Consider the following 17,586-nt stretch of genomic DNA (forward strand, 5'->3'; position numbering starts at 1 on the left):
CGCTGTACGAGGATATGGTAGGAGAATGAAGACTATAATATCCTCGTTCTCCTACCAGTAGGAGCGCCCAGTAGGAGTAGACGGAAACGGGGCTCTATTATATACCTATCTCATCCTATTTCCCACCGGGGTAAGCTGCGGCTATGAAATTCCCTTTGCTTCGATTCTGACACTCTGTTCTCATGATGAATGCTAATGCAACTCTAAAAGCGTGTTATATTTCTTACAAACATGGATAATGCTACCTAAATGAGCAATTTACGAAAGCGATATAGATAGGTTACTAACTATGTGTATGTTATGTATGCACTGAGGGTTCTCACCTGTGGGGTTAAAAAGGCCATATTCAATCAATTCATCTCAAAAAGCAATTTTGCTATTTGACATTTGTTTGCATTGCGCACTTACTTTTATATGCGCAAATGTCAAATTGCAATGTTGCTTTTTTAGATGTATTTGCTTCGATATGGCGTTTTTAGCTCCCGTGGTAAATCAGTTTTGCTCTAATTTGAAGGCGGCCTAAGGAAACTCGAAGAGAAGTAACTAAGTACCTAATATTATTATTTTCCAGGCTCGTATACTATAGTCGGTGGATGTATCATAACCGATACGTGATACGTACCAGTTAAATATTTACCGCTGTTTATCTAATCGGCTGATAACAGCGACCTGATTACTGAACTATCTACCTATAGACGTTTTCTCAACACCTGTGCTATTTAATGCTGCACCTATGTACTAACACGACTCTATTAGTGACTAGAAAATAGAAAACATAATTTTCAATAGGTATGCTACAATGTTTAGTACATAACATAGACGTAGGTACATAACATAACACAAAGTATAAGCTTACGACACTTTAACGGCCTCTGTGGTCCAGTGGTTGAGCGTTGGACTCACGATCCGGAGGCCCCGGGTTCGAATCACGGTGGGGATATAACACAAAAATAATTTTGTGATCCCTAGTTTGGTTAGGACATTACAGGCTGATCACCTGATTGTCCGAAAGTAAGATGATCCGTGCTTCGGCCGTTGGTCCCGGTTACTATTTACTGATGTAAGTGAGTAATCGTTACATGAGCCATGTTAGGGTTCTTTGGCGGCCCAATCATAACCCTGACACCAGGGTTGATGAGGCTGGTATTCAAAATCACAACCCACACGCTGAGAAGAAGAAAGCTCACGACTATATCCCAATTGGGGCAGTCAGTGGTACATCCATCGCAAGAAGAACTGTACACGCCCTACATAAAACATGAGATAAAATGGTACCTATGTCATTCAAATGTTTATCTACATTCTTTCCTGCAAAATAACTCCTTTTATTGCTGACTAAGCTTTGCAAGTTCGCAGTGATTGGAAACATTTGACAAAGAAGTTTTTCGTTATTAAATAAATAATAACACTCGTCACAAAGGCCGGGGTCCGTCGGTAGCTGAATGGCACAACAATGTGTGAATTAAACTTGGATGCCGATTCCTTCGATTCTTGAAAGGCATTGGAGGCGGGAGAATTGAGCCATAATCCGATTAGCAATACAAATACACCATTCGATTACTGACATGTGGGATAACTAGTTTGTTTTTCTAAACATTCCGGTTGAGTACGTCGATTAGGGGGTACATTATCAAGGTGAAACTGCATCTAAAGTCGGACACAAACCTTGTCTTTATATACGTGGCGGGCTAGGCATATGCTACGCACAAACTTCACATAGCAAGGCATGCGGCGTACAGCGTGCGGGCCATATGCCTTGCATATGCAATTTTTGAATTTTTGTATCTACCTTAATTTGATGATTAATAAAATGTAATTTTAATAAGTAAGATTTATTTTAGGAATCAGATTAATTATGATAATTATTTTCATCGAATTAAATTGATAGGGTTTCATCTTTCTCCCATGTCCCCGGGAATTTATAAGAAACAGATCTTGGAAACGAAACCCTCCACCCACTATACAATAGCTAAATGATATTTTCTTGTTGTACAAGTTAAATGAGTTGTGGTCAAATAAAACTGTCAAAAAAGTTTGTAAATAGTAGCGATAGAAAATAAATCTCTCATCATTGGCTACAACATCTTGGCAGATGATAGTAACAGTGGCCGTGTAGCTGCCACGTTTTGCTGTAGGTTTTGTTTTGTGTTAATCTATCTTAAATATAATTAACGCTCTAAAATCTCAAATAGCTTACGTGGGCAAAAAAACTGCAAAGATGAGGTGGGATTTGGCTGGTTTTCGCTGAATGCATCCATCGGCGAGAGTCGCTAGAGATAGAGTGAGAGAGAAGAGTGGAAACGTAGGAGAGGGTGGTTTTATGCAGCCAGGAAAAAATGTTTTATTTGTAGTATTTATTAATCAATTGTATGTTCTAAGAGTTCCTACTTGTGGTTTCTAAGTAATCAACCATCTGTAGTCCATCAAACATGAACGCTTCATTTCGAGCGTTATCTTACATCGCTGATGGATTTGAAAGCTCACAAAGTGCTTCATGTTATGACGAAGCAAATTATAGCCGAGACTCGGACACTAAAACACCAAACACCATACGTTCGTCTACTCTCTTGTATGACTGTAACAGAGTTCAAAATTAACTGTAGCTAGTTTGTAAGTTTGGGGGGTGTATTGATTTTGTGCGGATAGTTTTGTAATTGTGACTCTAAGGTTGGTCGGTAAGGCGGGTTATTGTGTGCGGGGTGGGTATGAAACACAATATTGTCGATGTAGCAATATCGTTATGATGGACGAGCGGTGCGGTCAACGCGCAGTCGAGCTGAAACACAGATAACACTCGTAACGCGCGCGCCGCACCGTCCTGTGACGCACACCTGAACTGTTAGCACCTCATTTGTTTAGGTCTGCGACAGGAAATGATAATTGTTCTGTTTTTGAATAATTCACTTACTTACACAGAAGTAGCACAAATACAAACATGTTTTTTTTTAAATATACTTTAACTCGCAACTATATTCCACATATTATATCTTTTTTTTTTCATATCATATTATTTTGTTTACTACTCACTTTATGTTATTTATATAAGTACATTAAGATAATCCATTATTTTAATTTCTACTTATATAGCACATACTTAAGTTATAGCAAAATAAGTAAAGTAAATAATGAGGTTTGGAATTTGAAAAGACTTTTGGCCTTAAGACCTTAAACATGCTGTGTTTTATTTCTGCATGTATAATGAATAAAATAAAAATAACTTAAAACCTATTTAAGTACCTAATGTTAATAAAAATACATATGAAAATTTAGTAACTTAATGTAGCTTGTTCTTTCCATTAGAATTTTCTGTTTTAGTTTTCTTGAGATAGGATTGGACGTAGAAGTTGCCGAACATATAGATAAAGGTGGAAGAGAATATCAGAATCGGAGCATGTAGGAATTTCTTATACCCGCAGTCAGTAAACAATGGGATAATATTGTGAAGGAAGATTATCACGAACTGAACCTGTGGACAGACAACATTATAACATTAGTTAGGTATCGATATACTTATGTAAGTATTTTCTTACAAAAGAAGAGGAGGGAACATATCGTCACTGGAAATTTCAATTGCTGTAAGGGACATTTGGCCAAATTTTTTTTATTGCATTATTCGATAGAGCTTGTTTTTCTCCATCGATTGATACATTTGAAATACCAATAGCTCTCATATTTTTTATTTTATTAACGATTGAATTTTCTGATATTTTTGAATAAAACGTCGTAAAGGACCCAAGATTTTGAAAGTATGACGTATATCACAATTTTTTTTTACTTAAGTGATGTAAGGGTCTTGATTTATAAAAAAGTTATTTAAATTATGACAATGTCTTTTACGACACTAAAGCTAACATGAAATTATAACAAATAATATTGATATAGGGACGTAAGTAACTGTGGTTATTTATTTTGTCATTTATGTCTACACGTATTAACACGACGTAACTAGCAATGAGTCCGCTGTCTTAAAAATCTTGTAGTTTTATATTTACCATACAACCTAAACTGGTATACTAATTATTATTCTTTCATTTAGAAATAAACAAAGATAGAACTTCGCTTAAGACCTTATTACACTACTCAACTCTTTCGCCGTACATTTTATGCCTACGCCCACGTGTACGTGCACCGAATCCCCTCCACACCCTTTTTTTGACGTGACTTATGTTGATTTGCCGCAGATGGCATTAACTACTTGGCCGGAAAAATGGCGAGCGCTGAAGGCTCTCACCCGGTACAACGTTTAAGAGAACAGGTCTGAGGGTGCCCAGTTGGGCGCGAAACCTCGGCTCAGGGCTGAGGTCAGGTCTGAGAGGAAAAATATTTGAAGAAATTAATCGACTCTAGTGGGTCGATAGCGATTAAGCGCTGCTTGAGGGAAGTCGTCGACCACGCCGGTGGGGTCGGTATCGGGGTCCTGAAGTGTTTGGAGTCGCGAGCTGATTGGCTGCAACTATGACTAGAGTAATCGTGTCGTCGGGATCGTATACGTCCTTCGGACGCCGATACTTTTCAGTACCGTCCCTAAGCTGGATGTATTCAGAAGCCGCAACTACCAAAGGATTTGGGTGGTGCGGAGCAGAATCGAAAAAAGTTTTGAAGCTAATTTGAGCCATTCGGCAATGGTTGGCAGACCTAGGTCAATGTGCAGATTTTCATTTCGAAGGAACCACGGAGCTCCCGTGGCTTTCCGCATGAAACGATTTTGTATTACCTGTAGGCAGTGGATTTGAGAGGGTCTCGCGTGAGCAAAAACTACCCCTGCATAGGTCATGATCGGAAGGATGCAATTTACTACGCTTGTTAAGGAGACAATGAAGACGGCCCATTACACACGCGGCGCGATCGCGCACACGTTTGATATGGGCCTTGAAAGGAAGACGTCTATCTAAGACTACGCCGAGATGTTTGACTTGCTTCTCCCAAGGGATCGGCTTGCCAAACATCTTGATGACTTTAAGTTAACGGCGTGACCGTGGCGTGTTATAATAGCCCTTTGAAAAGTACACCGCTGCACTTTTTTCCGGTTTTACCTCGATTCTCCATTTGCGAAACGTCATCATAACTCGACCACAGCACGAAGAATAGATGGCTGTATCATCCGCAAATAAAGCTAGTTCGGTCTTAGGGGATTTGGGAATGTCACTAGTATACCATGAAAATAGTAAAGGAGAGGACGGAGCCTTGTGGCCCTCCCTACCCGTACCCGCTCGCGGGTTCGCGACCCACGGTAATGGCTCGGCTCCTCAGTTGCGTTCACAGTGGTTGTGTTCAAGCGCCATCAGAGTAGGACACGTTTTGTTTAGAATTCAAATCGAAGGGGCGATACTTTTTAATGATGCCGAAAGCTAAAAAGAAAAATGTGTCTGTGAAGTGCGATTCTGTCAATTCTGTTGTATGTTGTTCTCAATCTGATAACCTAAGACTATAGGTAATTTACCTGCATTTCAACAAAACTAGATACAATAAGTTTAAAATGACACAAATGTTTAATAAGTATGTGTTTTTTAATTTGCCTATTATTAAAAGTCGGCAAACATATTCAAGCACATGGTGTTTAGATGTCTCAAAGTAAAATTCAACTATAATTTCAATAAATATAAGTGATTTTAACCAATTGTTGTGAATTTTTACAGACCTTTACTTCAATATTTTACCAAAATATTTAAAAAACTGACCTTTACAACCCAAAAATACACAAAATATTAAAAAATCTGACTTTTACAACCCAAAAATGCAAAAAAAAATGTTTACCTAATAGTTGTAAGGGAAGTTTTTTAAATAACACAAGGGCGTAAGGGTTAGTAACTTTCTTATTTTGCTAGTTATTAACACGTTCATGCAAGCATCCCACTAAGTCCGTCAGATGAGGCGTTGCGCATGGTCTTTCCATACAAAATTAAACGACGTTCATACACGTCCCGAGAAATATAAAATAATTATCATACATACATCTTCACACTAACGTTGTATAACGTCAACGTATACATACGTTTTGTCATACAAAATAAAGATTGCACCCTGAATTACAAAAAGAACGTAATTATACGTCAACTTATATATACGTTCCGGCATAGTTCATAAACATTTTGCTTGTCTATTAAAGACCTAACGTCATAACACGTCAACGTTTATAGGCGTTGTGCCACTAAACATGTATTTTATCTATTGAATAAGTAGCCACGTCTTATCACGGTACCGTGAATATACGTTGTGCTTTCTAGTTTAGTTAATACACTAGCCAGAAATACTAGAACGTGTATAAACGTTAACGTTTATAACCGTTGTGTCACAAAAAGGTTTTTTAAATTTTGTGCTTATGTAACAACGTTTTATCACGGTAACGTTGGTGTACGCTGTGTTTCAGAGCATAGTTTTCATATTAGCTAGTAATACCGAAACGCACGTGTACGTTAACGTATGTTTACGTTCTGCTGTAAGAAATTGCTAATACACGTTTTTAATACAAAGGGACGCTTATGTACGTTGACGGTTATTCATGTAGTGCTACAAAACATTGCATCAAGTTTATTTTTTTAATGAACAAGGACGTACATAATATACGTTTCGTTATTTTTCAGTACTTAAGCATTGTTATGTAGTTTTTAGGTATTATTCAGTCAATAAAACACTAAAGGTTATGTTTGTTTTTATTATTTTTCTCCTTTTGTCCTTTGAGCAAATATGGTTTCATGAGATGAAGCACAAGCTTTTCGGTTTTTTTTTCTTTCTGAACCTCGTTTTCAGCGTCTTTTCCGGCATACATCATTAAATTTAGAACATAACCATCTGATGATGTCAGTTCGTAGAATTTTATGCCATAACGGGCTTTTTTGCTTTTTATGTATTGCCGGAATGATAGTCGACCCCGGAATAAGAGCAGAGATTCATCCAAACTGAGATCTCTGTATGGCTTATAACAATCTATGAAGTTCTTACATAGCATTTCAATAAAATTCAAAATTTTTTCTTTTCCTTTTGCTGTTAAATCTGATGCACATAGGCATCTTAGAATTTGTTCGAATCTTCTTGCTGACATTATAAAAGAAAATATTGGGTGGTAATACAGTGGATCACTGTATGTAAAATGCTTTCGTTTTTGGGGAATTTTTATTTGACCCATAAGCAAACACAAACCGAGAAACTTACGGACTTCTTCTTGGTTTGTGTCTTTAAAATTGTAATGACGTGTATTCCTGGTTGCTGGTCTTTTTGACAAACAAAGTGCTTTTCCATAGGCGTTAGTGCATGTTACAATATAGTCAATAATATTAGGTGGGAACGTTTTATGAAAAACATCTAAGACCGTCGTACCTGGACCGACATTAAATTGAGCACCCGCAGAAAGGGCATCAAATTCAAATAACGGTATATCCGCTTTTGTAGTTTCCCAGTCATTTGGAGCTTCAATGTCGTTACCAGACTGTCTAACATTACCCTCTTCCGGGATTCCGGTCGGATTATTTCTTTGGGCATCTTCAGATCTTGATGGCATTAGTGACGCACGGGGCGAGTTATTTCTTTCAGCTTCAACCGGATTCGGTGGCGGCGGCGACGCAGGTGAGTCATTTCTTTCAGCTTCAACCGGATCCGGTGGCGGCGGCGATGCAGGTGAGTCATTTCTTTCAGCTTCAACCGGATCCGGTGGCGGCGGCGACGCAGGTGAGTCATTTCTCGTACAAATTGACATATTTTCTATTTCTGTCGGGTCAGGAAGCAAAGATGAGATTTCTAAAACTTTTATATCACCCAAGTTGTTCCTTAAAGTTTCTGAATGCAAAGAAATGGTGTCTGCACTGTCATCAGCATGTTTAACTTTCGCCTGTTTTGTTTTAGGTTTGTTTGTGCCATTGTTTGAAGTGGTTGAATGGGAACGTTTAAGAGCTAAACGGTGGCGGCGATGAGAGTCAAAAATACTGCTATTACTTGAAGCTTCCGAAAACGAATCGGTTTCGTTATCATCGTCATTATCTGTACCAGCTTCAGACTCAGACCTGCTCCCCAACGATGGTTTAGTGCGTCTGCAACAAAATTCCAAATCACTAACAACACTGCTGTCTGAATCGTCAGAGGCAGGATCATATTCTTCATCGGAGCCATACTCTCCATCGTCGCTAAATGGGTCTGGTGTACTTTGCCGTGACGAGACATTATCTTCAAACATTTTCATTGAAGCTTTGTTCGTCCGTTGTGGTCGTTTCTCCTCCTGCAGAAAGTAAAATTATTTGAAACTATAGCTTCTGCCCCGCGACTACGTTCGCTCACATCGGAATCCCGCGAGAACCTTATTGTTTCCCGAGATAAAAAGTATACTATGTTCTTCTTCAAAACATTACCAATTTATGTTCAAAATTTCATTCAAATCCGTTAAGCCGTTTAGGCATGAAAGAATAACAAACAAAGAAACAAATAAACTTTCAATAATAGTAGGATTAGCTATTACCCCGCTATAACGTTCGCCCATGTCGAATTCCTGCCTTGCCTTTAGTTTCCCGGGATAAAAAGTATCCTATGTTTTTTTCGGGATATGGTCTATCTATGTGCAAAATTTCATGGAATTCCATGAAATTTTGCACCAGCGGTTTAGGCGTAAAAACGTAGCAAACAAATTTTCAGATTTATAATATTAGTAGGATTTATCAGCTCACAAGAACCCAATAACTGACACCTAAATTGTTTATCACAAAATTGTATATTTAGATAGTTACCTGCCTAGTTCTTATAAATAAAAAATAACTTACCGTGTCCATTTCAATAGATTTCGTCGTATTTTTTCTATTGCAGGTCTCATTTTTGTCTTTTCCTTTGGGTCGTCTTTTTTTAGATTTCCTCTTACTTTCCATCTAAAACAATAAAATTAATGAAAATTATATGATAGTAGATCAAAATTATTACCGCAATATAACTTACAATACACAAAAACATCGAGAAAATTTATGTTTACTTACGACGGTGATTTCGCGCGTAATTGGTTTGCGTCGTGTTCCCGCTGCGAGCGCAACAGCCTTACTGACAGTATGGCGGCGCGTACAAAGGTCACCGTGTGATGACGTTGTGCGTTTGTGGTGTGGGTACTTGTAACTGTGTGAGTGACTGGGAATCATCATGAAATAAAACACATTTCCAGTGGCGCACTATGGATCGAAAAATGGCTTTCATAGACATAGGGATTTAAAATTTTAAGTGGCGGTTTTTTTGCTGGATATAGCTTCTATTACCTATTACTATATAGGAAAATGATACCCGAGTTGATTCTGTGCAAAAGCGGATGAAGCGGATGAAGCTTGGGTATACTTAACCTCTGCCTACTCCATCAGGAATACAGGCGTGATGCCATTATGTCTTATAATATTGTTAAATACCTGTGTTACTTGAAAGAAACAGTTTTTAATAAAAAAAAATAATATTTTTTATGTTGACGATTTAAAAAAAAAATGGCATCTCAAACCGTTTTATGAGTTATGTCAAAAAATCATAAATAATTAGTACGATAACTAGCTGTCAGGATATTACGGTTTCTTTTGCCGTTTTCGAGATAATCGGATTTTTCATAGTAGCTCCATACAAATTTTTCGTAAAAAAATTATAATTCATTCGCTTTTGCACAGAATCAACTCGGGTATCATTTTCCTATATAGTAATAGGTAATAGAAGCTATATCCAGCAACAAAACCCGCCACTTAAAATTTGAAATCCCTATGTCTATGAAAGCCATTTTTATACTTACTTGGGTATACTTAACCCCTGCCTACTCCATCAGGAATACAGGCGTGATGCCATTATGTCTTATAATGTTGTTAAATACCTGTGTTACTTGAAAGAAACCGTTTCTAAACAAAAAATAAATATTTTTTATTTTGAAGATTTTTAAAAAAAAAACGGCATCTCAAACCGTTATATGAGTTATGTCAAAAAATCGTAAATAATTAGTACGATAACCATCTGTCAGGATATTACGGTTTTTTTTGCCGTTTTCGAGATAATCGGATTTTTCATAGTAGCTCCATACAAATTTTTCATAAAAAAATTATAATTCATCCGCTTTTGCACAGAATCAACTCGGGTATCATTTTCCTATATAGTAATAGGTAATAGAAGCTATATCCAGCAAAAAAACCACCACTTAAAATTTTAAATCCCTATGTCTATGAAAGCCATTTTTCGATCCATAGTGTGGCGCTAGAAGTCCGAGATTTAGATATGGTGTGGCGCTAGTACGTAGTTTTATGATTTTTATACGGATATCCAACGTTCTTGTACGTTCTACGCTTTACTCATGTTTTTATTTCGGCGTGATAAAACGATGTGCTACATCACTTAGATTGATTTCCGACGTATACCTACGTTGTTAGCATGAATGTGTTAAAGTAATTCTATTTTTAAGTGGTAGACAAGAAAATTCTAAGAATTATGGTATTTAACGTCTTTCAATACGTTTAGAATGACGAAAGTTATGAGACTTTAAGTATCAAGAAATGTTTTTTGTTTCTCCTGAAAACCTGTCATTTGTCCCTTACGTCAATTGAAATTTCCAGCGACGATATGCCCACTGCGCAGTGGTTAAGCTCAGCTCAGTGTCCGGCTCACGATCCCGGGTTCGAATCCCGGTGGGGTCATATCACAAAAATCACTTTGTGATCCCTAGTTTAGTAAGCATAGCAGTTGATTACCCGATTTTCCGAGGGTAAGATGATCCGTGCTTTGGAGGGCACGTTAAGGCGACCTAAATTAAAAAGTTATGTCTATTGACAGGGTATTAGTGAAATTGTAACGAGAGTATGGAGATGAAAATAAGTAAAGAAAACTAAAAAAGAAACATAAATTTTGCGTCGGAAAATACCACTTGAAATTAACTCAGAATCATGGTCTGAATCATCCTCCTTAGTATTTGTTACGATGTCACTAACATCCTGTATAGTATACTTATGTATTTTCTTCATAAGGGAGGCTCTATGTTGCAGCGAAAAAAAAAACATCCGAGTATTCCAAGTACTTACCAGTTGTAAGCCAGTTAGGTGTTTCTTCCACCACAAATACTTCTGGTACTCAGGCCCCAAGCCCGCGACCAGGTAGTAAGAGTACATAATGACATGCACGAACGAGTTGATCAATCCGAATAATGTGCCGTGGCCAGCTGGGGAGGGAAAAAAACATCGATTATTGAAGTCAGCGAACACCATACCGAATACATAGCACATCATAAACAGCCTATATTATGTCCCACTGCTGGGCACAGGGGGATTAAAATGGCCACATCGAAGCAATTCATCTAAGAAAGCAATATTGTAATTTGCGTATATAAAAGTAAGTGCGCAATGCAAACAAATGTCAAATAGCAATATTGCTTTCTTAGATGAATTGCTTCGATGTGGCCATTTTAACCCCCCATGTCACCCTTCAATCAACCGGAGGGGGTATGGAGCACGCTGCTCCACTGCGGGTAAGTAGAGATGTCAGGCTAATTGCCGGGACCTACGGCTTAACGTGCTCTCCGAAGCACGGAATCATCTTACTTTTTCAGACAACAGGTGATTCAAGCTTGGAAAGTCCTTACCAAACAGACGACAGTCTTACAAAGTGATTTCGACAATGTCCCCATTGGGAATCGAACCCGACGTCCCGGATCGTGAGCCTAACGCTCTAACCTCTATACCACGGAGGTTGTTAACCATACAGAATAATTAAATCTTTTTCATTTGGGTTATTTTGAAATAAGTTGCCTGGAATGGGAAGTAAACATAACATAATACATATAACATCACGCCTGTATACGTGAAGGGGTGGGTAGAGGTATAAACAATTACTCCTCACCAGTCCAGGTATATTTAAATCCCAGTAAGCAACGGAACTGAGGATTGGTGGCACAGCCGTCAACGCGCTCAGTCTGCGATTGTTGAAGTTAAGCAACTTTCGCAAAGGCCGGTGACCACAAAAAAAATTTTCATCTCGAGTTCCTCCGTGTTTCGGAAGGCACGTTAAGCCGTTGGTCCCGGCTGCATTAGCAGTCGTTAATAACCATTAATCCGCACTGGGCCCACGTGATTTTTTAAGGCCCGATCTCCCTATCCATTCATAGGAAAGGCCCGTGCGCCAGCAGTGGGGACGTTAATGGGCTGGTGATAATGAAGAAGCAACGGAAGATTATGAGTATATTTAAGTATATTATACTATTGTAGAAACATAAATCTGTGTCCGTTAATAAGATAATGTAATAAGTTTATAACATGCACTGTAAATCAAATCAAATCAAATATACTTTATTGCACACAACATACAAAACAAATTCACACAGATGATGATAGATACAGTACAATCTGGCGGCCTTATTGCTAAGCAGCAATTTTTAAATATGTTACATGATTCAAATACTTACTTGGGACGTATCTCAACCCGAAAAAGGTGACTGTAGGCATTAAAGTATGATGGAACAAATGTAGGACAGTTATTTGGTTGTCTTTTTTCCGTAATACAAAGAACACTGTATCTAACAGTTCAGTTATTTTCGCCATGTAGTATACCCAACATATGTTATTCATCTGTAACAAAACATCAAAATTCATACATAATATTTTGCTTTAAGTAGATACTTACTTACATAATAATAGATATAGAGATGCACCAAATAGTGATTTCACCGAATAAGCAAATATTATTCTGTTATTTACCGAACTGATTATTCGGCTTGGCGCTACGTCATTTAAAAAAAAAGATTTGTGTTTGATCACAATCTCACCAGGTGGTAAGTGAAGGAATGGCCTAAAGTAGCAGGTACAAAAAATTTTTCAGATCAATTAATTTATTTGGTTATTATAAATGCATCTACATTCATATATTGTTGATTTCTGTAAAAAAAACTTTAATTTTATACATTGTTTTAATTTTACGCGGTTTTTATCATAATTAAAACAGAAATACAAAAAATATACGAAAATTAAAAAATAATCCGTAGAAAATTATGGATCTACTCCACTCCAATCTCAACAGTCATCCCGTGATCATGGCATTTGCAACAGTGTCGAAATATCGGTAGTCTCATATTTTCCATGATATAAACGCGATAAGAACCCGTTATTATGTGTTTTAACTTTTATTTTCTTTACATTCTCACATGAACAGATAATAAGTATAGTACACTAACATATTTGCATGCCTGTGTTATGGCCAAATATGCTGTAAGTACTTAAATATTATTGTTACCACCTAAAATACCATATTTGTGCAATAAATTATTTGAATTAGATTTTTTATTCGGCACCATATCCAAATAAGAATATTTAGCCGAATAGGAATAATCGGTTTTCCTTCCGCATATAATATGCAGAATACCGAATACCAACCGAATATTCGGCTTATCTCTAATAACTAAAATTATGTACAAAACGCATGTTGATGATGCTAATCCTTTCAGGCCAAGTTAATGCCTTCTGCGGCAAATCTACACTAAGTAACATCAAAAAAAGATCTGTCGGAGTCAATAGAATGAGACGCAATTCTTCTGAAGACAACTCAATGAACTTAAGAAAGATAAACTTTATCGTCATAGATGACCAACCGCATAAAAGGTAATAATAGTTATTACTAATTACCTAATAGGTAAATACTTACTCTTAATGTTACAGGATTCTGAGAGTAGTCCAGAGGCTCACAATACCAATTGTAAGTAGACCACACCGCACAACCCTGTGAAAACACGCAAAGGTTTTATATAGGGCGTTAGTGACTTCGTAACGAAAACTTTGAGGGATGATTCAGTGGAATTTTCCGTCGCAAAAGTATGGGACGGAAAATAATTAAGAAAAAACACATGAATTAAGCGACGGATAGTTCACTTAACTCTTCATGATTTTTCATGGTCTGAATCATAACCCAAATGTGTTTATAAATACTTTGATGGCAGGAGTACAACTGAAAGTGGCTTTATTGACATTACCATAACTAAGTGTAAGTATATACCAATCTGAGTAGGTAATATTTTGTAGGCCACGATTATGCTCTTGCTTTGCAAAATTTATTGGAACCTCTTTTAAAGATTAATTTTTTATAATAAGTAATATATAACTTCTGAGCACTTAGGTGCCTACATAATTTAGGTAGGTACTACGTCAATCCAAGCCTCGGATAGAGTTCAGAGGACTGCCACAAGTTATTTTATCAACAAATATTTTACCTCCCAAACCATATATGCGCTAAGGATCACTTGTGCTGCATTATATACGATGAGTAGGTTCTTCAGTTCGTAAGGTTTTCTACTCTCCATATACCGGGGTCCAATCTGTGTGCAGAAGTACAGATAACTCGCTAAAATGACGAATAGAGGGACAGGACTAGATACGAGGAACCAGTCTTTCGTGCGGGGATCTGAAAATTAAAACCGAAATCCATTAGTACGCGTAGTACACGTAACATAACCTTAAACCGCATAGACTCTTAGTTTAATAAAGGATAAGAAGCTTTCTTTTATATTAAACTGGCAGAGATAGATGGAAGAGGAATGGATGTTGTGCCGACCCCACTTAGAGTGGGATAAGGGCAGGAGGATGATGAAGTTTTCTATCCACAGAGGTGGAACCGCGACCATTGCAGGACGAGAGAGACGGACGAGGCAGACAAGAGGGTCGTTGTAGGACGAGAGTTCCGTTATAGGACGAGAGATCCGTTGTAGGACGAGAGGGCTGCCGTAGGACGAGAGAGCTGTTTGTAGAACGAGAGATCCGTTATAGGAGGAGAGATACGTTGTAGGACGAGAGGGCTGCCGTAGGACGAGAGAGCTGTTTGTAGAACGAGAGATCCGTTATAGGAGGAGAGATACGTTGTAGGACGAGAGAGCTGCCGTAGGACGAGAGAGCTGTTTGTAGAACGAGAGATCCGTTATAGGAGAAGAGATACAGTGTAGGACGAGAGAGCTGCCGTAGGACGAGAGAGCTGATTATAGAACAAGAGTGCCGTTGTATCATGAGAGATACGGACGAAGCAGACGAGAGAGACTTTTCCCTAGTCCCTAGAGAGCAAGTTAAAAGTTATTAATGCAAGAAATAACATTTTTTTTAGTATCTAATTGTAGTAAGTCCGAGGAAAACATGTAGGTAGCAAGAGCCGCAATACATACCTAATAATGATCTTGACGCCTCCGATGCTAATTACTTAAATAAAATGGATTTCCATTACACACTCTACCACTTTCCTACGTCATCTTAACATAAACATAACATAACAAAAATACTTTATTGCACAAACAGGAAAAAAGAACATTAAAAACAAATGAGAAATAAAATGAGTACAATAGGCGGCCTTATTGCTAAGTAGCAACCTCTTCCAGGCAACCTTTAAGTATAGGAGATATTTAATATTATGTAATATAGCGGGATAGTGCAGCATGGAAATACTTGTACGTATAAAAATAAATAAAAGATAAATACACTTACGAGTACGGTCACGAGCATTAATACACACACGCAGGGGCAGGGGGATGATTAAGTTTTCCATCTGCCCTATATACACTTTGGTACCATGTCACATTAACTTTTTTGACAATTGAACTGTAAGTCTCACTAAATGCCAAATATGTTGGTGCTACAGAGTCCTAAAGTGGGTACATTATATTGCTTATGACTGTACATAAACTACATAATAATAATACACATATAATTGTTATAATAAATAAATATCAATACGTAAACTACTACATAAACTATGGAAGAAAAGGAGTAAGTAAGGAAATGTGCCTTGACTTGCCATTTAAAGGACTCCAATGACGAAGCTCTCCTAATGCTTTCAGGCAGAGAATTCCACAAACGGACAGCATGCACCGTGAAAGACTTGGAGTATAGAAAATTGAGGAATGGGAAGGAATATCTTCATCTTGTTTCTCTTTATAGTTCGCTTTTGACGCAGTCGGGATTTTTTAAATGTACTTTATGGTTGCAGATGTGTCTTCTGGAAACTTTCTGACGTGGATTATATAAATAGGGATTGTGGGATGAGTGTATGTCTAAACTAAATTTGTGAATAACAATATAAAATCTAACACAACCAAACTTTCTAATAATACATATTTCGATGTTGCCAACTTACCAGCATATTCATCTGCTAACAAGATCCTGTATCCTTTCAATATGCTCTGACTGAAAGATGTCATTTTCGTTGATATTTATAAATTGTAACTAAAATAATAAATAAATGTATTTTTTGGGTTTTACGATAGCAGTGTTGCTTAGTTCCCTACCACACAGTCATACTGACAAAAAACTCTACGGAGCGTAGTTTTAAAAAATAAACAAAATTCATGTCATTGTTAATTTAAATTGAAAATTCATTAAATCGTCTGACCGCAATTATACAATATACATAGTAAAAACACAATCTAGTATGTATTTAAATTAGAAACGATCAGGTAAGGATCAAAATCAGTTTTTTAAGCAATATTTGATTAGGACGACTCTACACATTCGGTTTGGGAATTCTCCCTAACGCACTCTCCTAATAATGGTGCCAGAATAATGAAGATAAAAAGAAATGAACCAAAAAAAAGAAAGAAGAAGAAGAGGGTTTACCTAAATAAACTTTTTTATTATTATTATTATTTAAGATAGTACTTAAAGTCATTGACGGATGTATGAGGGCTTACAATCTTCCTTACAATAAACAATATCGTCAGTGAAAACCACCTGTTTGAGAAATCACATTATAGTGTGATTTTCATCAACAAAATCTCGATTTCTTTTAATTAATGTCATTCAAAAATTGAGACCATTTTTACCGGAGTTGAAACTTGTCTATTTCGAGGTTTTGTTAACAAACTGAATGTGAATTTTCAAAATGCCGCTTACGTGGTTTTGTCTATAAGGGGACGATATGAGGATTTTTTTTACCTTTGATGGGTTTGCTCTTGGCCCCAGACTTGCCCGAAGGCATTGACGAGGCCTAAGATGGAGCCCAGAAGGTGCCTGTTCAGTCTGGCCTTGAAAGCACTCGGGTTATATGAATTCTGAAATACAGAAGACGGCAAAGAATTCCACTCCGTAGCAGTGCGCATAATGAAGGACGATGCGAAGCGCGAAGGATTTGAAGAACAACTTACTTCTAAGCTTAGAGGCACGTGTTGTAGCGTGGGTTGTGGCTTAGCACCCTTGGTTTGATGCCACCACGCCTTAATAAACACGTTATGTAGGTACCTAAAACCTAACGAATATTAATAACCCAAAACTGATTTTCATTTCTGTTATTGGATGTCGTTGCGTAAGTAATAAATAGTTAACAGCATTTAGGGGCTGTTCGAACAGTGTAGGTAAGTTGATTTTAGTATCATAAGTTTGTATCCTATACCAAAATGCAATTTCTTCAGTTGTTTTGACCTTCCTTAAAGATTTCGTTGTAACCTACAAGTATTTGACGTATTTTGCTAGTCACCGTGTGATTTGAATTTTATTTTTCAGTGTTTTACATATATCCTTAAAACAGCTGAATCAATTAGTGAAACGTAAGTGACTTACATGAAGTTGTATGTATATTTATGAACGAATACGCAGGTAAATAAAAGTTAATTTAGAAGCAATTGTTTGCTTTTCTTATAAGTATAATCTGCAAATA

General features: G+C 37.3%; 2 protein-coding genes across 2 annotated transcripts; both read right to left on the reverse strand.

Annotated features, from left to right (window-relative positions):
* Nucleotides 1-3,236: 3,236 nt before the first annotated feature.
* LOC126373452 (elongation of very long chain fatty acids protein AAEL008004-like) lies at nucleotides 3,237-16,135 on the reverse strand. The gene is made up of 6 exons (XM_050019611.1): nucleotides 16,072-16,135; nucleotides 14,168-14,358; nucleotides 13,606-13,680; nucleotides 12,374-12,536; nucleotides 10,998-11,134; nucleotides 3,237-3,466 (listed from the first exon to the last, which is right to left on the reverse strand). Exons 1-6 carry the CDS (start codon nucleotides 16,133-16,135, stop codon nucleotides 3,275-3,277), a joined length of 822 nt encoding a protein of 273 aa, XP_049875568.1. The 3' UTR covers nucleotides 3,237-3,274.
* LOC126373107 (uncharacterized) lies at nucleotides 6,069-9,126 on the reverse strand. The gene is made up of 3 exons (XM_050019109.1): nucleotides 8,949-9,126; nucleotides 8,742-8,843; nucleotides 6,069-8,206 (listed from the first exon to the last, which is right to left on the reverse strand). The coding sequence occupies exons 1-3, from the start codon at nucleotides 9,105-9,107 to the stop codon at nucleotides 6,632-6,634; spliced, it is 1,836 nt and encodes a 611-aa protein (XP_049875066.1). The 5' UTR covers nucleotides 9,108-9,126; the 3' UTR covers nucleotides 6,069-6,631.
* Nucleotides 16,136-17,586: the final 1,451 nt, after the last annotated feature.

Source organism: Pectinophora gossypiella, chromosome 15 (assembly GCF_024362695.1).
Source record: "Pectinophora gossypiella chromosome 15, ilPecGoss1.1, whole genome shotgun sequence".
NCBI classification, from domain to species: domain Eukaryota; kingdom Metazoa; phylum Arthropoda; class Insecta; order Lepidoptera; family Gelechiidae; genus Pectinophora; species Pectinophora gossypiella.

Excerpts from the sequence above, each read along its gene's own strand:
- LOC126373107 (XM_050019109.1), bottom strand. The coding sequence starts at position 9,107 with ATGATGATTCCCAGTCACTCACACAGTTACAAGTACCCACACCACAAA. Across the intron at positions 8,844-8,948 it reads TTACGCGCGAAATCACCGTC|ATGGAAAGTAAGAGGAAATC; the intron begins GTAAGTAAACAT and ends TTATTGTTTTAG. Across the intron at positions 8,207-8,741 it reads AATCTATTGAAATGGACACG|GAGGAGAAACGACCACAACG; the intron begins GTAAGTTATTTT and ends TACTTTCTGCAG.
- LOC126373452 (XM_050019611.1), bottom strand. The coding sequence starts at position 16,135 with ATGACATCTTTCAGTCAGAGCATATTGAAAGGATACAGGATCTTGTTA. Across the intron at positions 13,681-14,167 it reads GCGCATATATGGTTTGGGAG|GGTTGTGCGGTGTGGTCTAC; the intron begins GTAAAATATTTG and ends GTGTTTTCACAG. Across the intron at positions 12,537-13,605 it reads AGAATCCTGTAACATTAAGA|ATGAATAACATATGTTGGGT; the intron begins GTAAGTATTTAC and ends GTTTTGTTACAG.